At 34.4% G+C, this 24,256-nt stretch overlaps 1 protein-coding gene across 3 annotated transcripts in view; it reads left to right on the top strand.

The window, feature by feature from the left end:
* CCDC141 (coiled-coil domain containing 141) overlaps window positions 1-24,256 on the top strand; it is a 62,567-nt gene that overhangs the window by 17,189 nt on the left and 21,122 nt on the right. For all 3 annotated transcript variants that reach the window (XM_014249271.2, XM_088059258.1, XM_088059257.1), the window contains exons 6-18: window positions 1,269-1,522; window positions 3,692-3,811; window positions 7,778-7,972; window positions 8,534-8,706; window positions 9,507-9,648; window positions 11,853-11,972; window positions 13,188-13,379; window positions 14,269-14,445; window positions 15,867-16,046; window positions 16,797-16,922; window positions 17,188-17,376; window positions 17,633-17,812; window positions 18,615-18,764. In XM_014249271.2, the coding sequence (XP_014104746.2) occupies window positions 1,269-1,522; window positions 3,692-3,811; window positions 7,778-7,972; window positions 8,534-8,706; window positions 9,507-9,648; window positions 11,853-11,972; window positions 13,188-13,379; window positions 14,269-14,445; window positions 15,867-16,046; window positions 16,797-16,922; window positions 17,188-17,376; window positions 17,633-17,812; window positions 18,615-18,764 (2,198 nt within the window). The remainder of the gene's footprint in view (window positions 1-1,268; window positions 1,523-3,691; window positions 3,812-7,777; window positions 7,973-8,533; window positions 8,707-9,506; window positions 9,649-11,852; window positions 11,973-13,187; window positions 13,380-14,268; window positions 14,446-15,866; window positions 16,047-16,796; window positions 16,923-17,187; window positions 17,377-17,632; window positions 17,813-18,614; window positions 18,765-24,256) is intronic.

Genomic DNA, 24,256 nt, shown 5'->3' with positions numbered 1-24,256 from the left:
TCTTCCTGGCAGGCTGAATAGAGAATCCAATTTAGATAACTCTAGTATGGGTTTTGGGTCTTCCAAACTGATCTTCATGGGAGCAAAGTGATCACTGCATACCAATTTATACTTGAAGAATCTGGCAGCAATTTACTGCTGAAAAGACAGTCTATGACAGTAGGGATCAGATTAAATGAATTGCCAGAGAAAGACTGCTTTCCTCAGATGGGGGAAAATGGCTGAAACTTATTGACTTCTTATTCTGCCCTAAAGTAAAATAAAAGTTTTGAAAGCTGATATTGAGCTATTTGATAAAAACAGTGTTTTCTGTAAGAATTATACTATCTACCCACTCCAAAGAAATGTGGCCGAAAATACAACCCTGAGCAGTATGTGATAAGTAGTTTATCACAAATGTTTATCACTCTGGAATTAAAAAAAAAACAAAAACACAAAAAGACAAAAATTGAATGAAAAAGGTGAAAACTTATGAAACATATTTGCTTACCCATTTCTATGTGTGTTCAATTTTGGATGGACTGAAATGAAACATTTCTGATTAATACCACTTTTCTGAAGGGAAAAAGTAAAATGGACAGGCTTGTTGCAGTGAGCTCATGGAAACTAAACTATATGACTTTAGGGAGCTGAAACAAAGATTTGTCACTAACAGGTCATTAAAGTGAAGTAGTCCACTGAATTTTAACCCTGAATGTGTCTAAGTAAAGATTATAGAAAGAAGGTAAGAGTGCCTGATACTCCTGACTTACTTATAAGTAAGTTCCCAGACACGAGAACACTTTTTTCCCAATGCCTATGGGGGATATAAAGACCTAAACTTAGCTTGCATCACTAATGAAAAACTGCAGAGGGTACTGACCCACATGGGAAGTAGGGTAGAAAATTCCACTTCAGCTTACCCACAGGTTGGGAAGCCATCAAAAAGAACTCAGTTTTGAGAAAACAATGACACTTCTGGGTTTTGTTTCTACACCATTATATGTGTGTGTGCATCTATGTTTGTGTATATTGGTGTATACAATATACCATTGTACCTTTTTAGGTTTGCATAAAAGCGGTCCAAATTGAAATATCTAGGTGTTTATATATCTCTTCTAAATTTCACGTTCATGCAATGTTCATTCATGTTCATGCAATGGATGAAAATACGTTGTGCTCATGTATGCAAATAGATAGCTTGAAAGATACTTGAGTAAAATTTGAAATATGGTTCTAGAATCACAAAGCACTCTGGCTTTTTTCCTGATGAAATTCTGTCCTTGCAGAACTTTTGCAGAAGTCACTTGCTCTTTTAAACAAAAGCCAAGACCTAACTCAGTTCATAGAAGAATTCAAATGTGAGGGGCCAAATGCAAACCCAGAGCTGATTCAAGGAGCCCAGAGCAGCTGCTTGAAGATTGACAATCTCCTTGAGATGCTACAGGACAGGAGACGGCAACTGGACAAATTCCTTAGACATCAGCGCCAAGGACTCGAGCAGGTTCTGCAAATTTGTTTGTGGCACCAACAAGAGAGCCAGGTAAGACACAAAATATCAAGGGAAATCACAGGCAGCTGTTTTACAGTACAAACAGAAATGGAGATTAAATATATCCATTAGGCCAATATTTCTGGGCCCCCTCTGAGGAAATCCTAACTTTTGAATGTTTGACTGATGTTAATGGGAGTTAAGAGGACACAGAGGAAGCAGAGTACGTGAGACATGCTCTGCTGTATAGAATCTAAGAGTAGGTTTTCACTCTTTGTGTTGCTTCTGTTTTGCTAGGCACAACTGTGCAGTCTAGGAGGACACACAATCTGTGTGCTGTTTATCCCTTTTTGTCAGATTATGAAACACTGAAAATGCAACATCTCCCTTTGATCTCTAACTGGAATGTGATGCTCTGATAGTCATGATTGTATCGTGTTTCTTTTTCAGAGTTTTCAATGTGTGAAAACATATTTATTTTACATAGCTTCCTTTATGGAAGTGTCAGCATCATATTTTTTGATATCTCCTTCATTAATGAAAATCAAAGGCAGATTGGCCTATTTTATGCATAATTAGTTATCTTTGGAAGAAGAAAGTAATTAATCCACTCAACAATTATTGTAAATGAAAGAAAAATCTGATTCTTGAAAAACAGGAATAATTTTGGATTTCAACCAATGAAGGAAAACCACTGTCTTTTTCAAAAAGCTGTGTTCACCTTGCCTCCTTTCTAATCCCTTCAGCAAAAATCACTGAAAGTGAAATTCTGTGGGTTTCTTGCTTATAAAGCAAGTTGAGAATTCTCATCCATTCCTTCAGAGCTAAGGTAGCACAATGAAATCACTCAGAGGTGTTAGCTGTAGTGCAAGGCAACTGATTAAACTCACTGTAATGGAAAGGAATATTGCCAACTGGTAAAGGGGTGAACAATTTGCTATAACAGGGTTTAAAAATGACTTCTTCCTCTGCCTAACATTACAGAAATACTGGTTTGTTTTGCTAAACAGATACATGATAAAAAAACCCAGGCCTAATTTACAAAGAAATTTTTATTTCCCTTTTAGCACGGTTTTTATTGTCCACTCAATTTATTTGTATTTTGATGAACCCATAGCAAATGTTCCATGAAAATGTGCTTCCAGAAAAAATGTTTCAGGCAGTAAGTACACATCTGGAGGATATATTCAAGAAATGAAGGCTTAGTATTAAAATAATTTCCTTACTTCCCTAGCTCTGTTGGACTCATAATGTGAACACTTTTTATGTGTAACTGAAAATATTTCCGACATATTTTAAAGGTTTTTTTAAAATTTTTTATAATAGTTTAAATTTATTAAAAAATAGCATGATTCGACATGAGCAGATAAAACAACAACAACAACAAATCTCTAGTGGGCTATTAAAATCTGTAGTACCTAGAGTACAGAAATTCTTAGCACGTTGCCTATGATCTAAGTATAGTGGTGATTTTCCAGAATGGAAAGATTGGAGGAAGTCCTCTTGACACCAATAACTAATTCTGGATACTGTTTAAAAATGTAGAGCTTCTCTTCAGGCATTCTTGCCATGTGTTGTTTACAAAGAGAGAGGTACCTACTCTGAATCAAGCAAATATGAGTGCAAGTAATTCTGTGGAATTTAGAAGATATAACTGTATACTGCCTATGTTTGCTGTATATACTTGCTGAAAAAAATAATAAGATGTAATAAATTTTGTAAATCCACATAAGATTATTCTACACAATAGTATCCCATTATCTTTACTAGGTTTTTCAAGCCAGGGATGGAGAGGTTCTCTTAGGACAGAAGTCCTCAGTCTTGTAGTATTCTACTGTATGCAAATATTTAAGTTATTGTATGTCAAGGGAGAGTGAACAATATCTTTATGGTATCAAAAAACATGCATTTATTCTATGCATGGTTAGAACTTGATTCTGCTTTTATTGTGTTAATTTACAATCTGATCATAGTTGATGAATAGATTTTTGTGTGTTTTGTCATATATGACCACTATGTGCTTGCTTTGGCATTAGTCCTTTCCCTCCCCATTTGTTATGACACAAATGCAAGTGTTTAAATAGAAGCATGAACATTAGGAATAAAAAATGAAATGAATGAAAATGTGAGCTTTTTTAATTAAACTGCTTTGTACATATTTTAAAAAATGGACAATTACTTCTCAAACTTATCACTGAGTTCTTTTTATTAATTAATCAGGTAACATCTTGGTATAAGCAAAACATCAGAGATTACTTTCAGAAGCAAAACTTAGGCTCATCACTATTGGAAAATGAAGAGTTACTTCAGGAATTTGAAGAAATGGAAGTCAAAGTGAAAGTAAGAAATACCATAATTGGTTGGTGAAGCAACTTTAAAAATGAGTAGCAAAACATGAACTTGAGCATTGAACAAGCATGTATAGGAATAGACATTTTCTATATGTACATGAGATATATGTCTAAATTATTTTAGTCATTTTACTTCTTTTAATGCAAGGCCTGCATGTTTCTCAGATTTTTTTTTTTCCTTTTAAAATTTTAAAAGTTACCCATAAGTTAAATGAACAATAATCTTTGATCTTGTTTAGTTGGTTTTTCAATTTAGTGATCAAGTTCCATACTGGTAGTTTACATGTAAAATCCCGTGGTGAAAAACAAAGAAAAGGATTTTTATTAGAATATTAACAAATTTTAATGTTTATAAAGGACAAAACCCCAGCCATTTCTACCATAACTGTCAGTGAACTGAGTACAAGATTGGAAGAGGTATTTGCCTGTTTATTTCTTGTGATTAAAAGTAACTGAAAAAGCTACTTTTATAGTTAATATTAGTTTTCCAGAGAATAAATCTGTTACTGCTGCTCATAAAAGCAAGGTTAGATTAAAGAAAATGTTGCTATAAGAAGAAAGGATCTTAGTATGAAATAAATTGCCTGTGTTCAGAACCTTTTTTAGGTACCTGAATTGTGCTGTCATCAGTAAGTGCTGTTGCTGGGTCAGGACCATTCCCCAGGATATCATGCAATTGAATTTGGATAACCCAGATGACCAAGATGATCCAGAAACTATTGCAATAGGAGTAAATGCCTTTTAAAAATTATTGTGTTGATAGTAAGAAGCTTCTGACTGTTCACAGATCTGTTTCCTTGTAAGCTTTGTAGTTAAATGTCTCATGTTTGCCTCTTTGCATAAAAGTTAACTGCTTCAAGGCTGTCATGTAAAAACAATACAATAATATCTCTAATCCTTCTGCAATCAGCATGTTAAAAAATACATTTTTTTTTTTGCTAAGGGAAGATGAGCATGTAAAGATAAATTATTCTAAACAGACCTTTGGCACAAGAAAAGCAGATAAACAAGTAAATGAGTATGCTGTGGAGTGTTTTCAGAGACACCTACAGCAAAAGGTGTTCTAAAGCATTGCTGAATTTTAACCAAATAATAATTAGTCTTCCCCACATTTCATTTTCACAGGCTATTCTTGTAATTTGCTCTCTGAATTAGAAATTAGGGTGTAAGTGCAGAAAGAAAACAATATGCATTTTCATTTTGTATAATAATCCTTTTCATGGTTGAGTATCTGGATACTAACTTATAATAATAACACTTATTACAATTTCACATAATTCTTCTCCTATACAATATGTAATAGATCATTCATATAATTTTAATTGATTGCCTTTTTTTTAATGAGCTCATTTTAAAGTGTTTAGCATTAAACATTTTTGTTACACATCCATGTGAATGATGATTTAGAGCATCTTCTTTTTAGCCTTCTGCATTTCTTACCACCAGCATGTTCTAGAAGAGGAAAATTAATTTCTTGAAGGGGATATTACTGAGCATGTTGGTTTTGTTCATGATGTGCAGAAGAGTGGCCAGGTTGAAATTGTATGTTGAAAAAATATATATATAATTGAGAAAGCTGTGAGTTATGGGCATTAGCATTTGCAGAACTGAACTGCAGATGTTGAAAACAGAATAAAGGAGGAACCTGTTCTAAAGTAGAGTAAACAAACCTTTTCAAGTAACATTTCATATGTGTACTGTAGCTCAGGGCAAAATGCTAGTGTGCAGTAGCTATGCAGAGCAAGCTTGATTGTTCTCAGAGGGAGTAAGAAAGTGGAAATTTCCAATGTCTGAACTGTTTCACACAATGTGTTTGCTTACATGTATTGTTTCATTAGGTTGAACAGGAGAAATGGTTTCTTAAATTGTTCAGAGGCCAGCCTAAGAGGCATTTACAGGCCTAGCATCTAAATTGTGGGACTGGGCTGAGAGGAGAAGGGAGAATGACTCATTATTATGATTATGATTATGATTATTATTATTATTATTATTATTATTATTATTATTATGTTCTCAAGCTGGTATTATCTCATGTTGGTCTTCACCTTGCTAAGAGGCAAAAATTCTAGAAATATTATCACTAGTTTGTAAAATTATCAAAAACAAACCCAAGAAATTGTAACTGGGGGAAAAAAGCCCTCAACCCTCACAGAATTTAAAAGAAGCCTCCTGTCCCCAACTCCTGCAAGGACTTTCCCGGCTCCCCCCACCAAGATTTGAGAGAAGAGGCACCTTTAGGAGCTCATGTTTCAGTAAGGGTACTCTGGCACTGATCACCTGCTTGCTGCCACACTTCTATGCTCGTTGGAGGTGCTTGACATGGTAAAGAAGAACTGCTAGCACCACTTTGTGGCCAAATAATTTTTAACATATCTCAGCAGTTTTCTGGGGGGTGACAGACATTGACATACTTTCTCCCTCTTTCTGCTTATTGATTTTATCAGCTCACCGTTAAATACACTGCTACAGGCGTTCACTGGATTTCCCAAAAGTCACATTGTATGGTAATTGTCATAGCAGCTCTCAACCCCTCGTGGTTTTATTAGTGCCCACTACTTCTTTCATAGTTTGAGGGAATAATATGACTATATTGGTAGTTATACTGCAATGTGGTTCCTGAAGGTGAAAGTATTTTGAATATTCACAAGGATTAAATTATCAATGTGCTGATGTATGCAATGAATCAATGACAGGCAGATTTGGGGCTCAGAAAATGGTTGTGGTTCAGTTGTGGACATTTTTGCATATGAGAGAATAAGCTAATTTATCACACATTCTGAAAAAAACACATACTTTTATCTTTAATTGACTTATGTTTTAGGTGCTGCTTTATCTAATACATGGATCATGATCTGAAGTCAGATATATGTGCTTCAAAATTTTTAAGCTTAAGTCTAGAACATTCCAGTGAAAAAACTTTTATACAGCTTCTTAGGTTTTAATTCACAGTCCAAAAGTTTTATTGTATAAACAAGAAAAGTCAATTCATCCCACAATAATTGTTTAATTACAAGATTAATTTTTAGGTGTTTCTGCATTTTTCCCCCCTGACTTGTGCTGAATATTTTAGAAGGCAGAAAATATTCAACACTTTTAATTGTAGCTACAATATTTTTAATTCATTAGTTTTAACACTCTTGAAAAATACCTGTTTAATCAAAGAACCTAGAAAGGACTCATTTTCCTTGCCAAATGGAATAGTGAAAGTGATTTTTAAGACTTACTAATGTGAGGAAAAGAGTGGTGACAAGAGCTAAGAAGTCACATTTAACGTGTCTTTAATATGTCAGAACAATTCACAAGCATCAGCTGATAAATTGAAAAGTCAGTGTAATAGTAGGCTGTGTGCTCCTTTCAAGGAAAATGAGTAAGAAATATGTTAGTGCTGACTGGCAGACTGCTATAAATTTAGCATGTTGAGGTCTGAAGAACAGAAGAAGCTAACTAAGATTTTTCTGCTGAGATTTTATGTCCTGTTGATGGAAAGCCAAGGGTTTTTATGTGTAGAAAGATTTCCTTATAAATAGAGAGCTGAAAATGAAGTTGTCACTAGCTGTTTTATAGGAAATTTAACCAAGTTTGAGGAATGTTTAAACAAGATAGCAAATTAGTCTAATCAAATTTGATTCCCTCAGAGAGTGTGTAAGGTTGTAATGTTTGTGGAATGTTTTAAAATATAATTTACTATAATAAATTGGGGTTTTGAACTTCTGTGAAAATTTAAAGAGCCTTGCCTCAATATAAACAAGGCAGAGTTTAAGATCTGCTTTTAGATCACTTAAAGCTGCTGTTGGGCATCTTGTACCGAACAAAGCCCATCCTAGTAGAAATCCTCTTTTAAATCATGATACTTTTCATGCCTATAACAATGCATATTATCCAAAGCTTATATTATTACTGTGCAGTATATTACTTTTCTATGTGTAATTGACAAAAGTGGTATTTTTCCCACCAGGAATGGAATTACACTGTGGAACAATTGGAAGGTGAAGCATTTAGGATCTTGCTTTCAGAGGACTATACAGAAAAAGAACATCTAAAACTTTCAAATCAGAAAATCTGTCTGTTGCAAGAAGAAGTGTGCTTCCATATGGAAGAAAGGAAAGCCCTGCTGCAAGAGGCCAATGACTTTTTTCATGCTGCTGGCAAGGTTGGTAAGAAGCCAAGTCTGTAATAATAACCTGTCAATAAAACTATTAGTGTGCTCTTGAAGGCTGGTGGGTGTGGGATTATGCAAACAGTAGGCTAAACAATTTGAAGTGGGAAATTGCAAATCCAATTATCCTTTTTATATGACTTTTTGCCTCAAGCTTCTATCCAAATTGGCAAATCCATTCAAAAATGTATTTTTTTTTTTCTTTAAGTATATTGAGTGCTTGGTTTCTAAATAAGGTATTTGGAAAACATTTATTTGCCAAGAATTGAGCTTTAAGATTTCTTTTTCTGTGGACAACAGAATCAATGTCTATACTTGCACTGATCTCCACAGGGGCTAATTATAATCAGTATTATTAATATTGCAACATTTTGTCCAAAATCTTTCTGTTAAAAGACTATTTAGAAAAGTTTATATTTTAGGGTGTTCAGAGATCAAAAGGTCTTCTTGTATTTTTTTTTCAGATCATTTATAGAAGTTTTAAAACCAGGTAATTTCCAAGGAGAATTCCAACAACAGAAGTATTGATAACATATGCTTTTCTTTTTTCTTCAGGTACTTGATGGTCTTGAAAGTATTGAGAATTACCATAAAATCTCTGTTTCAGAAGGCTTACATTTACCTAAATTGACACTGAAGTACAAGGAATTGCAGGAAGAAATTAAGGGTTGTACAGCAACTACCATGCAAAAGGGACGAACTTTAGTTAATAAAGCAGATTCTCACAGGTATTAACATAAGTTTCTGATGTAACTTCAGTAATGAAAAAACTTATTTTGAACATGTCAGTTCTAAAAATTCTTATGATGAATATAAATTTAAGTAGTAAATAACTTGATGTGTGGGAAGAGTGGGTTAATATCAAAACTTCAGTTCTTAGTTGTATGAGGTAATTCCTTTACAATCTAAAGCAGACTGCCTCAAGTATTCAGGTTCTGAATTGCTTCCCTGATATTATGGTTTAAGTGATAAGGCATGCCACTGTTTTGTAAATTGGTGTTGTTTCTTCTCCCATTAAAACAACACCCTTAAGGAAAGGTTGACTTTGAATGTATATGACATTCTTTTTTCAGCTACTGTAAAAACACTGAAATATTTTAGAGTCCAAAGAAAACATTCTTTTTAAAGTAGAATGGGCATGCCATATATTTTCTCTTTTAAACTCATCTATTTGTCATTTTTGTTTTTAGATAGTATAGCTAGAGTGAAAAGCTATTTCTCAGTGAATCAGGCTATGTGTCTTGTGAGAATTAATGTATCTGTCTTGTGAGTCTACCTTAGGCACTGGAGACAAATGATTTCTTTGGAAATTCCAGTCCTGTGTTTTACTAATTATCAATTTTATTTGGATTAATTTTAATATTTCTCTTGGTTATCTTCCTTTAAGGGTAAGAGTTTAAAATTCATTAGTTAGTCATCATACAAATCAACAGAATGAGTGGGGTTTGTTTATTTTTTAAAATTATAATCATCCTCTATGTTGAGCAAAAAATGAGAAATAAATGACAATTCTACTTTTCCATTTTAGCTCTTGGGTGGCAGGAATTCAGAAAATGATGGAATATGTCCAAAAAAAAGTAGATCAATTAAACAGCCAGTGTCCAGGTTATGAAGAACTTACTTTGAAGAAACAACAATGGACTGCCTCACTTGAAGATCACCTGAATAAGGTACATCATAGATTCATAAAATGGTTTGGGTTGAAGGGGATATTAAAGAACATTTCATTCCAACCTCTCTGTCATGGCCAAGGGCACCTTTCACTAGACCATGTGGCTCAAATCCCCATCCAGCCTGGCCTTGGATGCTTCTAGAGACAAGGCAGCCACAGCTTCTCTGGGCAGCCTGTGCCAGTGTCTTAGCACCCTCTCAGTGAAGAATTTCTTCCTTGTACCTAATCTAGACCTACCTTGTCTCAGTTTGAAGCCATCATCCCTTGCTCTGTCACTCTTCACTCTCGAGCTTTCTTACAGGCCCCTTTAGGTACTGTGAGGGTCTCCCATAAAGTCTTCCCAAAGTCTTCTGCTCTCTCAGCCTGTCACCACAGGAGAGGTGCTCCAGCATTCTGATCATCTTTGTGATGATTATTCTCATCACTGTAGCCCGTCTTCTTAATGCATTCATGAACAGTGCATTGTGTTTCCATAATTTAGTTGTAGTGAATATTGAAATTGAAGCAAATAATAGCAAGTAAGCACAGTTGTGGTTAGAATGCAGAATGCTTTTATCAATACAAAGGAACTGAAAGCTGTTCTGAAAAACTGAGCTGTTTCCATGAGAACATTTTACCAGTGATGTTAAATTAAGCATGGATTTCTTGGATAGTGAACTATTATAATTTGTTCTTTTGGCAAAGAATTGAGCAATCAGTCCTGTGACCTGTAAGCAGGTTTCTTATACTGCTTCTGTCCTCTGTTTTATGTGGCTGAAGATAAAAATAAAAGTGTGGCAAAACTGAGGGTTAATAAGCATGGTGACTGAACCACAGCAAATTTTCAGTAAATCTGAAGGAGAATGTATTCTATTCACTATAAAAATTCCTTTTGTTAATTAAGGAATTGATGCATCAAGGACATGGCAGCCCTCTTTAAATGCTTGAATGTCATATAGTACTACAGACCTTTTAAATGACTTGTCAGAGATGGAATAGACGAATAGCTACTAAATAAGTTTCCATGTGTAAATTCAAATTAAAAAAGTATAGTATTTTAGCAAAGTTCATATGAAGTAAACCAGGAGTGTAGACCAGAAAAGTAAATCAGACTTAATGTCTGTATATAATTAAGAAGAATAATAATAAGAATAATAATAAGAAGAATAATAAGAAGAATAGAATAATTAAGTCTGTAATCTGATACTTTGTATTTGCATGATGTTTATAATGAACCATTCTCAATCAAATGTGAATGTAATTTGCTAAAAATTGGCCCTTTTCCGTACCATTTATGTGTATAGAAATGATGTCACTATTGTGTTGTGAATCTTCACCTAAAAGTTAAATTATGAGGGCAATTTTTACTTAAAATATAAACCTCAACTTGAACATAAGGTTTCAATCTGCTGTTTGTTCCAATGACTTTGTTCCCGACTCTCTAAAGCAAAGTATCCCAAAGAACCTATTGCCAAATTCAGTTGCCCCTCAGCCTCATATAATAAAGTTTGAACCTCAGTTAGCAGAGAGTTCTTGAGAAAAATGTTAGGTGCAAATTCACATGTCTAATAATAAGTATGTGTGCTGTGTCTGGCAACATCTACCTGTGCTCTTCATAATCTGTTTTGTCATCATAGTGCATACATAATATCTTGGTGACAGTGGAAGGGAATTCTGCACAAAAATGGGTCTCTTGCCTTGTTAGAGAAGTTTTAAATGTACTATCTGAAAAAATCCTGGAGTAGAATCAAAATATTTCTGCCAGGGTTATAATAGCAAGATTATAATGCAGTTGTGCCATAATGAAATCACAAGCCTCAGATATTTAGGGTACAGAAAAGCACTGTCACTAAAATGAGAGCAAACAAGAAGGGGTTTTGATCACACCTGTTGAAGAAACAGTAGTTTTCTTCCTTTAATTCTTGTCTTTCTCTGACTATACATGATATTAAAGTGCAAGTTTTACCTTTTCTTCATTTCTTCTCCCCATCCCTCCATTTGGGGTTGAGGGCTGTGTGTGTGTGTGTGTGTGAGAGAGAGAGCAGCTGTGTGGTGTTAGTTGCCAGCTGGGTTTAAACCATGACATTAGAGCCAGAAACATATTCTATGCACCAACAGACAAGTGTTACATCATATTTTTTTCTGTAAAAAGTGATATTTTATGCCAGTTTTATGACGTCTACTTATATAAATTAACCATGTGAATAATACTTTCAAATAAAGGTGTCACAATCAATTAAAAAACTCGCCCCGATGCTTGCAGCTGGTATGGAGATTGGCTCATATTTGTGTGAGTCAGAAAGAGCTTTGAATAAACACCTTGAACTGGCCAAACAAACAAAGGTAAGAAACCTTTCAGTAATGTTAAGTGTTTTTAGAAGCAAATGCTTCCTGTGTGTAGTTCTAAATAAGGTGAGAGGCTGAGAGTTTCTTGTAAAGAAAATAGATCTGTGGTTTGTTTTAAAACTGTAGTTAATGAACAAAATCACAGATAGTATTACAGTCCTTAAACCACTGTTTTTCTCCCCTGTCTCAATCTCACTGTGTTATTTGTTACTGCCTCAGGATCCTCATATCAACTCTTGATAGGAAGACTCTTCAAATGTGGATTGCTTCTCCTACATGAGGCAGCAGGTTTAATAATTGTCTAGGCAGCCAGAGTCAGAGAAAAACCTTCTTGTGGTTTATTATGCCAAATATAAGGGATGAGCTGGCAAAAAACAGAAGAAGTAGCTCCCATTTAGCGAAACTGTGAAGGGGCAGTAAGGGGATCCACTGGTCCTGCTGGGAGTGCAGCCCTTGAAGGAGAGCAGCACTCAGCCCTGTGACACATGTGAGGAGGCTATTTTTAAGTCACCCCCAGGGCTTTTCCCACTCCCATATCAGCCCTGCAGTATCTGAAAGTGGGTTAAAACCACTTGAATCCCTTCCATGCACCCTTGGCATGGGTGCATATTTCAGTCTAAGCTGAACAACATGGCAGTGTGTATTTTAGAAGTATCCTATGTATTTTCAGTACTTAAAATTCCATTACCCCTGCAGAGTTCCTTCTTGTTTCAGGCAACAGCTGATGGGGTCCAAAGGGTGGATCTGTACAGCACCTGTGGAAATAAAATTCACTTTAATACAATTCTGGAGAACACATAGTAACAATATTAAAATCTCAGCAGATAAGCAGGAACATATTTTTGTTCCTCAAGACTTTATAATAGTTTAAAGCATCTTTTCTGCCAAATTTTTGCATGATAGGGTGTTACTTTTGTTTGCTGCAGTGTCTACTTCGCCCTGATAGATATATGCACTCTTATAACTATACACCTCTTCTAACTACTCCTGCTGGAGACTGTGATGCACTAGCTTTCAAAATAGCTATTTCATCTATCATTTTTAGGAAAGAAATTATTATTTCTGTGATTTAAGCTCCATTGTGAATCCTTCGAACAAGTAATTAAATTATACATAAGAAAGCAATCCTAATGAAAATAAACAGTGATATCAATATTCAAAAGTCCTTTCCAGTCATTATATATATTTTTTCCTATGCTTCTGCCTTCATAGGAAACTTCATGTGAACTGAAAGCAGCTGAAGGAATCATGAAAAATATGGAAGAGTTGGAACCTGAGCAGGTGGCAGCTTTTTCTAGCAGAGCTGACTTTCTGAATAAGGAACTGAAAAGAATTGAAAATAATATTAGTTCAAAGCTAGAAATTCTAGAAACTTATGTGGCCTTTTTACAGTCAGCTGTAGAGGTATGGATTACTTATTTATTCTGTGACTAGATTGTAAAAATCTTACAATTGAAAAATTTGTAGTAAGGATTGTAATTGATTTAGATTTTTCTCCTCTGCACATGTGCACTCTTTTATTATATACATGATAAAAATGCTTCCATATAGGTATTCTGAATATTAAATTATTATTCTGAATATTTAAATATTAAATTCAGATTTTCTTCATATAACTTTTAAAAATGTCCTATGATATATTCATAGGGATTTTTGTTGAAGAAACACTGATCTTTGTTGCTATCTTACACTGACTAATGCTAATTCATATGATTTGATTTAAAAATGAAACAACAACCAGCTCTAGCTCAAATCATAATCAATTCAATACCAACATAATTCTGGTAGTTGTGCTAATGTATTAATTTTAATTTTGATTTGGATTCCATTTTAAGATTCTATGATATGGTAGCAGTTCTTTAATATTTAGAAAGAAATTGAGGATGGAATGGAACCTATGAGATAAAATTAGTTGTAGGATTTATTTATTGCATGATAAACTACAAAAAAATTGTATTACGTCTACTTCTGATTATTGCTAAATTCAGTTACTTCATATTAAGCAGATCAATGAAAATCTGTGCATTGATATACTGGTACGTAAAATCCATGTAATGATATGTGACAGAAATTGAGGTAATTGCTGCCACCTGTCTACTTGCCACATACTGGTTGGCAAGTTATTTAGAACTATTTTATTATTTGGTGTTTGTAAATATTTTAGGGACTCTTAGATCTTAAAATTAAAAGATTCTGAGGATGCTATTCAAATTTATCATATCTCTAAAATTTCTGATTATAGCATCTCAAGTTTTGATTTGTTTTTTAATATTTATTTAATATCTTTCTATAGGTAAATGATGATATTAGAAATCTAAAGGAATTCTATAATTCAAAACCCCTACCAACAAACAGAGAGACTGAAAATAAAATTGCAATAGAGTCAGCTAATACTCAGTGGCAAGAGACTATAAAGAAGACTTTTTCCACCCAAAATATGGGTTGCTATTTTCTTAATTTAGTAAATGTGGTGAGTATAATCTGATAAACTATACTGAATATTTTCTACTTGCCTGTGATGAGGTCCAATCCTAATTCTATGCCTGATGGACTGTGTACCTAGTTTTAAAGGGATTAATGCTAATATACACTTTCAGAAGAAGAAAGGATTTGAGCACTGATGGTAATATAAAAAGTTTTGTGGTTAGCAGTGACAGAGCCCTTATTGACCCAGTCCATGCATACAAATGTAATACATGATCATATTTGTTTTCTCACGTTAAAAGCAGCATACACACAAGTACAATATTAAGTTTACTTCCACTAAGAGGCAGGGAGTCTTTACTGACTGAATGTATGAATTCTTGTAAAGAAGTGGATGTCAGAGCTACTTCCCTGCAGATGATCTTTCCCTGTGTCTTTACATTCTGTTCAACAGCTACACTGCCTAGGCATCCCTGTTCAATTTTCCAACAACCCTTCATGAGATGACCATTTGAGATGTGCAGTCATTCCCTAAGCTACACCTGCTAAATTAATGAGGACAGCCTGAAGACCCAGCTCTCCTTTCAGCTTTTATAGGACAGACTAGGGAGCAGTTCCACGATAAGCTGGGAAGGGAGGTGGTGTTGGTAAGCTACAGCAGGATGCTGCTGAGAGAGGGAAAGTGCTCAGGCTGTTTGTGTGGCTGCAGGGTGTGTGTCCCTGCTGGAGGCAGCCAAACAAAGACAGTCAGAGTAATGGCAAAGTCACTTAAAATCTTCAGACATTACCTCCCTAAACGCCAGGGTATTGTCACCATATTTTCTACTACTCTGTTCCCATGATATTCCCAGACTGTAGCTTTTAAATATCTGGAAGATAAGGATCATACAAAAACATTTACATTTACAAAAACAACTTCCTTAGAAAAAAATTAAAAAAACATAATTAAATGGAAAAACCAGAAATGTCATTACCCAGTTTTCTGGTATTTCTCATAGAGAGTCTACTGAAAAGAGGAAAAAATACCAAATACTGAAATACTAAACACTTTAGCCCTCCTGTGCTGCTTTTTTTGTCAACACAAAGGCATGGTCTTTTCTTCACCTACTTTGTTTTCCAGTTGCTATTTATTCTCCAAAAGGCCGTTTTGGGTACTTCTGTGTAGTCAGAAATTCTTTTATTTTGTCTGAGTGTAAAACAGACATCAGATGGCAATAAACCAGTCATTACTGACCTGTTCTATGTTTTAAATTCCAGCTTTATATATGCCCTCTGTTTACAAATTCTGTCAGTCTATGCCTATTTCTAGACAATATTAAGGGAAAGGTGGATTTAAAAGTATCAATTTTTTTAAAAAAGTTACACTAAAATAGTAGTGGTTTTATGAAACTTTATTTAAAATTATGAGGTTTTCATTGTCTGTTAAAAAAACAAGTGTGGAAAAAAATGTGTCTGTTTATTTGCCAGGTAAATGAGAGTTTAATATTAGAAGTGGAAAAATCGATAAAAGTAACAGAAGATATCATTATTAATCTGAATAAAGAAAGGAAAGAGCTGTCTCATCTTTGGGCAATCTGGAATTTTAAAATTACTCAAGTAAAACCCATAAAGCAACAGTGCCAGATATTTAAAGAACAACTAAAAATCGTAAGTAAAATAGCAAGGAAGAAAGCAAGTGTGGTAAATACTTCTAGATTGTTATTAGCTTGTCTGTGGCTCTCTCATCAACTATGATAAGTATTATTCAATAAAGAGTGATGATCAGTAAGATACAATTCTTGTCCATAGTCTGCTCCCTGTTCCGTCAGTCAGTCCTCAGGAATCATGAATTGTTTTTATCTTTTTTCTCTTACTCAAATGCATACAAGTTCAAGCCTCCACTTTGAATTCTAAGTTTTAATGAAGTTTAATCAATGCTTTCTTTACCAGCAGTGATTTTTTTTCTTTTTAAAATCACCATTTTCTTTTGAGACTGAACAGTTGCTAAACACACTGTGTCCTAATAGTTCCTAGTATCCAGGTTCATACAGAAAGAGTATTGAAACCTTCTTGGCACAGGGAGGGTGTGCAGTGTTCCTTAACAGAAACACCAGCTAGGCTTGTAGCTGCTGTATCTCTAGGGCAGCTCAGCAGTGCACCAGCACATCTGTTATCACAGAAATAATGAGTCTGTGGCTCCTGCACTCTTGGCTCCTGAGTTGTCTTTTCATGCTGTCTTAAAGATATCTTATCACCCTCATCACTCAGGAGGTTTGTGACAGAGAGGCTTTACTGACGGCATTTGGGAGCCTGGTTTGAGGAAGGTTTTTGTTGCAAATTTAGGTTTGACTTTAAATTTTGGGTTTTTTTTTTAATTTATTGCAGTTAGAAATGCTGAACTTTTTGATTCTCTTTTAGACTACCCATGGATTAGAGATTCTTCAAGAGGCTCTCCAGCTTGCAGTACCAGTTGACCTTGGAAGTGACCTTTTAATTGTTTTGGAACTACAGAAAAAGCTGAACCAAATGAAACCACACTATGAGGTGAGCAACCAAGCTGGTGGAGTGAAGGGTGCTTTGAAAGCTCTTTTTGGTCCCGTAAAGTTTCACATCCTCATTGACACCAGATATTCTGTGTTTGGTGTTTTACATCAGTTTTCCAGGAGGAAATGTTTGTGCGTTTTAAAGTGCAGGGCATTGACTTCTCCCCAAGGCAATTTACCATTGTTAGGTGGTTATTTCATGAAATGTAAAGGAAAAATTACAATTGTGTTTGTGCAAATAGAGTAACTTCTCTGATTTTTGTTAGCAACTGAATGCTGAGCTTGAGTACCTGATAAAATTATTGGAATTGCCAAGCCAGAAAGGATTTCCTGTGAAAGAGAATTCTGAGACAATAAGTGAGCTTATTCATTTCCATCAATCAGTAAAGGATGCAATGATAGAATATGATGAGATTTTCAGCAAGACAGTCAAATTCCATCATATTAAAAAAGAAGTGAGTATAACATTTTAAAATATACATTCTTTCCATTGTAGTTAAACTCTCTTTGGTTTTGGTCCCTTTCTTTCCTTTTTCCCAAAGAAATAAGATTAATCAGCCCAGTGATCACAATTAAAATCTTGGATCTAAAACTGCATGAACTGGTAGAATATAAAATTAGATTTTAACCCAATTTTTATTACTTAAACCCAAAGGTAAGGAAAAAGATTTATTTTAAATAGGCATTAATTTTCTTTTTTGTATTTTTCAGCTGGAATGTCTATCAAAATCAGGAGAACTGGATATTCCTGAAATACATGGGGACCCTGAAAATGTGCACCAGGCTAAAGCCTACCTTGTGAATTCTCAGGAGAAACATGCACATATTAGACAGCTATATACTCTACTTATTACCCAGGGAGTGGACATCTTGTCTGCAGTGCAGCAACATGTGAGTATAAGTAGAATGATTTATGAAATCAAGGATAAATATGAAAGATTATTGGACTTGGCTGGATTTTATGTGTGCAAGTATGTTTTACTACTCTGAGAAAAATACAGAGAGACCCTTAAGGAAATTAATCTTAAAATATCATTGCTTGGAAAAAAAATAAACTATAATTTACTTTAGTATGTTTTGTGAAGTGTAAGCCCTGATGGCAATTTCTTGAATCTTTACATTACAATCCTGCTACCTTTTAAAGGCTGCTTTGCAAGCTTCTCATATAAAGAAAGGATAACAGAACAGAAGAGAAAATGTAATGATGGTGTTACCTTATCAGTGGATTCAAGGCTGATTTGCGTGACAGGATGGATATCAGTTTAGAAAGGAATTATTTATTCAGGGAAGAATTTTCATTGCTCTGTATTCATTCACTTACTAAGAAAACAAAACTTTCCTTATGACTTGGCTAGATTACTCATACTTGCACTCTGCCCTTCAGACACCATAAACTGATGGGTGGCAGAAAGGAGCTATTCTCCAGGTGGCAAAGGGCTGGAGCTGGTCACTCCCTCTTTGCTCAGAGAAGACACCATGTTTAGGCTGTGGCTTTGACCCAAAACTACTCCCCAGACTACCAGACTGCCTGAAACTGTTATGTCCTTGCTCTCCCTCCAGTAAAGGTTTAATAGTTTACTTTAGCCCATTGTGGCTGACTGTGCAAGTTCTGCCACAGTAATTTTCATTTTGGATTGGTTAAATCGATACATTTCCTGAGACTGATAAATTTCTTTGTCTCTTCCCTCGTTAGAATTACTTGAATGTTTCGGTAAAGAATCTGAAGCAAGAACTTGCTAGATTTGAGTGTGATAGCATAAACTGGAGCTCCAGAGCTGATAAGTATGAGGAAGAACTGTCACAGTATTTCCAATGCTGCACCACTCAGGAGGATATAAATGAGGTAAATGGGATGAATCCCAACACATTTAATGACTTTTAAAAGAGCTGTTGTGTTCCATAATATACATTACTGTTTAGCATTCCCCTAAATGCTTTATATGTACATGCAAAAACAGACTTTCATTTTAGCAGCAACCTTGGATTTAGGCAGCAGCAACAGTAATCTATGGTTCATGGCTCTGCTGTTCAGGATTCTATCAAGCTGTTGGGCTGGCAATGAAATGCTTTCACTGTACCAAAAGGACTGGAAATAGAGCAGCTATATTTTATTTGGCTTTCAGCTCAGCCAGCTTCATCTGAAACATGAGTCTTCATAATTTTTTCTTATGAATCTAAAGTTTTAAACAAAAGTAGAATTTGTACATATTGTGGATGTCAGGCCATTGGAAAGAATGTATTTATTAAAATATTTCAGTATTTCAATGAAAAGTTCAGAATAATCTAGTACTAACATTTTTTCAAATGAAAAATTTGAAACAAAAGATATGATACTTGAAAAACTACTAGGAGGAAAGGAAATGCTCACTGGCACAAGAAATTAGAATTTAGCATTATGGAACTTAGGTTAGGAATAACTACTCAGGTAATATTATCAATGTAACATCTTGGTATGCCAAATACAAATAAATTCACAAATTAGCAAGCTACATTCATTAGATGTTTCCACAAAAATTAATTTAGGAAAAACTTTTCAAAGAACTAACTTTCCCAGAGTGATCCATTAAAATAAGAGGCTGATGGGCTCTATACTTGATGTTCTGTAGATTGTACTCCTCTGCATCTGTGAAGTACAGAAGGTGGATTTGAAGCTGGAAGGATTTCACATTAATGTTCCCTGTAGCATGAAGCACATGTGATAAAAGCACAAGACACTGAAAGTTACATATTCTTGTTATCTTTTGCTGAGTAAATCCACACCTAAGTAAACACAGACTGTATTTTCTGAAAATCACCAAAGAAGAGGTGACTGAGATTTTTCTCCTATTTTTATGAGAAAATTATTGTTTGGGTTTTCTTTTATTTTAGAGAACTATTTTGTGTGTTTGTGAAAAGTATCCATTTTCACAAAAAGATAATTTGAAATTGAAAAAAATTTTTAGTAAAGAAGATTTCTTTGAATGTGAGTTACACTTCCAGTTATAAGCTGAGGGTGTTTCACACTGGTCTTCTGTAACTCCCTGTCTGATGGTAAGAGGTGACAGGAAGAGGAGGTGGTTAGGAGAAACATTCTGGCAGAGGGAACCATGCTTTAAAAGAAAATGAAGGAAGCATGAAGTATCTAAACAAGAAATCCCACTTTACCTCACAGTGTCATGGCAGAATCAGAATATTTGAGGTTTGAAATAAAGTGTTCTAGGTTTTGACTGAAAACCCCTCAGATTTGCTGAAGAAAAGGAGTATGTATGTAAGGCTGGCTGTATTCACACATGCTGTTAAATAAAAGAACCTCTTGGTTCTGTCCATTGGTTCTGGGACCAAATGTGACTCCCTTCTAAGAAGAATTATTTTCCTATTTTTTGCTTGTTATTTGCTGTTTTGCCTGTTATATTTTTCTATTATTGCTTGTTAGACTATAAGGGAAAGCAGGAAATAAAGGAAAAAATCTTCTGTCTCTCAAATTTAAATGAAAAGTCGCATCAGAGGTGGGTTATTCACCACATGCCCTATACGGCAAAATCTTTTGTCTTCTGATAGTTATTGGATACTCTCTGTAAAATAACTGCATAGCAAATACAGCGTTCACTATTGGGGTTTTTTAGTTTATTTTTCTGTTTCAGTTGGGAAAGCTATGTTAATTGGTTAAGTTAAAACCTGTCATCCCCAAATCTAATTAAATCTTGTACATAAACTAATAGAAATATACTATTTTGGCATGTGGAAACCATTTTATTTAGGTTCCTTTTGTATTGTAGGTTAACATAGAACATGAATGTATTATAGGTTAGCATAGAATATTTGGCTAATGTACCTGCATATGCATTAATATATTATCATTGTCTTCTTTTTTTTTTTTCATTAATTATTTATGACTAATTCTGTTTAGGGATCAAGAAACAGACACTACACTACTTCAAGAATATTATTTATGAGTATTACCTTCAGTATTTTAAATTCTCTCTATTTTATCATCAGGAATTGAATATTGGTAGTATGTAACAGACCTGTCTAAACTAACAATTTATTTACTATCTACTGTGTCTAAGCAAATAAATATTTCATGTGCCAGCAGGAAGTAGCAGTTGTTCATGGCTGTCACAAAATAAACAGCCAACCAGATAATTTAGTAGTGATTTATCAGTTTACAGAGCAAACTTTTAAGCTGACTGAAACTATTTGGGATTCTGTTGTAAATACTTACATTAATTTATGTTTGATGTGACTAAGTGTGTAAACACAGCACGTGAATTAGGGCTTAGGACTCAGTGGAGTTTGAAGAGATCCTTAGAGGACTTAGCAAGTTCCCTGTGTTCGTAACATATTGGTGCTTCTATAAGAAACAAGGAAACAAATACTGAAATTTATAGATGAGAATATATAGCATGAGTTTTGAAACAGCTTTGGAGAAGCTATATACATGCTAAAATACATGTGTTTTCTGTGCCTTATCTAATTTCAAGAGAATTTGAAAAGGCAAAAAATAAGTATTTATGTCCTCAACATCTCATGAGGAAAGCTCATCTTTGGGACCTGTATTTGCCAGCTGGGACCTCTTGTTTCACGAGGGAGTTTGGGTAGCAGCCTCTGAAGAGCTGCACCTCCACTGTGTTACACTGCAGTCATTTGAGCTCAGCCTCGGGTACACTGACACACTGGATACAGGAATTCTGCACAGGATCTGCTCAGGGCATTGCAAGTGACACAGTTAATCACACATGATAGCTTTTGCCATGAAAAAGCCTTTTCTTCAGGTGATCACTTCAAAAATAACACTTACGTGTGTCTGCATAAAGCTAGCAACAAAAGAGCAGCAGATGCTGGAGTGGGTTCACAGCTCCTCCCAGTCAATAAATTTCTTCTTCACTATTTATAACTATTTATATACTATTTTTTAACTCATTTCTACTTCACTTCTTCACTATTTATACACTTATGAAAAGATATGACTGGAAATATGGATTTTAACCATAAATGGTAATGAGCTATCTTTATTCACAGGTCAGTAGGAACTGATATGTAGCCACATTTCTCACCTTGTAATTTATTCTGATTGTTGCCCCAGGTATAAAGTAGTCATTAATGACTTGAACAGCATCTATTTATATTTTTTTCAACTTTTTGTTTGACTGTTTCTTAATCTTTGTGACTTTAAATATCTGTTTACAGCAACCTGCTTTTATGGGGTGTTTTGATTATTGATGCTATGAAAAGTTTTGTTTATGAATAGAAAGTTAAAAGTGAGGGATTAACAACATTGAAGTTCCTTCTATAGTGGCTAACACACCAATCAAAGCATTTGCTGGAAAGCTACTGTTAACAAAAAAAGTTTAAAGTATTTTATAACTTGATTTTTCCATTTATTTTGTTGTCCTGAGATAAATTGAAACAATTGGTACTTAAACCCCTCTCCTCCACTATCATTCTCCACCCATGACAGGGCACCTATAGTTAGGAGCAGCCGCCTGATTAAAGACTATGACACAATAGACAAGGTGCAAAGTTCCATTAAAGCAGTGGGCTGAAGTCACTGAAGCTATTTGGATGTATAGTCCCTTCAGTATTTATCATTTAATCTTGCAAAACTGAAATATGCTTAGATTTCTAAAAACTGGGAGACACACACTGTCCTTGGTAAGAATGCTGATGATAACAGGAGTTGTGCAAATGCAGTCTGGTGTACAAGTCAGAGCTGAATCTGGTTTTTCCACTGAGGCTGAAAGAGAAGAGTGACAGCAGCTGCAGACCTTTGACACACGAGCCATCATATCTGAAACAAGGAGATTTAATTTCACATACTGCTATGAGGAGAGCCTCTGGCCTTATAAATTACCTAGTCTGTACGTGCACAAGCCAGTGAGATAAACTAAAATAAGCTCATCATCTTTTCTTTCCCACAAACTTGAAGCAGCAAATAAGACTTTTGTGCTCTGAATAAAAAATATTCTGCACAAATGATTATATTAACAGAGGGCTTTTAGATGGACTTTATTATTCCATGTACTTAGGTGGGATAAAGAGCTTAAACTAATTGAAGATCACAGGGCCAGTGATAGAATTCCCTTTCTTTCCATTACATTGAGTGAGCACCATCTGTTTATTCACTGCTGAAATAATGTGGCAACATCCCACTAGATGAAATGAAAATGAAAAATATATCCCTTGATGGATTAACATTAGTATATAATAATAATAACAATGATTGATTGTTAGCTGTTCCAATAACAGTGTCTGCAAAATAAGCCTTCATTACTCTCTGGATTCTTTGGCAGAAAGGAGGAGGGGGGCAGGGTGAAGTCTGTAGGATTTTTTAATACTAAAAAAAGCCTCAAATACATATTTAGATATCCAGTTGTGGATTTGACCTGAAGTTGTTAACACTAATTAAATAAGTTCTTTTCGTTTGTGTGTCTTGAGTAACAGATCCTAAAGCATTAGAACTTCTGCATTACTTTATATCAGTATCTTTAAATAAATATACTTGTACATAATTATGTACAAATATATTATTATATTATTATTATTGTATATGTATCTTATTATTATACATTATCCTAAAAGCAAAATAATATCTACCTAAAGGATCTAAAATTCTTCAAACCAATATTGTCATCATTTTTTATATTCTTCCATTTCAAATTTTATGAATTTATTACAAATATTTTGAAAATGTGATATGGAATTGCAACATAATTAAAATAGTACTGATTTTAAGCGGGATTTATGCTTGTCTGATTTTTGAATCTCTTGCTTAAAGAAATTAAAAAGTAACAGTAAAATCTGAAAGGAATTTTTAAAGTGTTGAATAAAACTGGAAGTTGCTTGGCTTTCAGAGAAAAAAATATAAGGAAAACTGCCTAAAAATTTCATAGACCTCTAGCAATGGTTTAATTAAATAATTTTGATATGCTTATTTATATAAAATTGATAATAAAAAATGACAAGGTTTATTAAAAGCCCACTTGTAAGACAATATTAAAGGAAACATAATTGCCCACTTGTAAGACAATATTAAAGGAAACATAATTATCATGAAAAGAAAAGATAAAGAATATAACAACCCTATATAATAACTAGCTCCCATGGTAAGTAAACACTGAGTTTAAAATTACGTTAATCAAATATGTATCCTCTTTTTGATATGTATTAAACTCTTTCTGGTAAATTGGCAATGTGTCTGATCCATATGTGTGTAAATGAAATTGCAGCTCTCTGGGGCTTCATCAGTGTAGTTCCTATCATTCTGGCACATTATAATATTTTCTGTAGATTAAAGAAAGTGTAGCGATATTCCATCTAATTAAAAAAAAAGAGTTTTAGAACAAATTTAATATGTAG

This window comes from Pseudopodoces humilis, chromosome 8 (assembly GCF_049639895.1).
Source record: "Pseudopodoces humilis isolate 2021_Gansu_Grassland_sample_001 chromosome 8, ASM4963989v1, whole genome shotgun sequence".
NCBI classification, from domain to species: Eukaryota; Metazoa; Chordata; class Aves; order Passeriformes; family Paridae; genus Pseudopodoces; species Pseudopodoces humilis.
The sequence above is the reverse complement of the archived record's forward strand: the minus strand, read 5'-3'. Positions and strand labels throughout refer to the sequence as shown.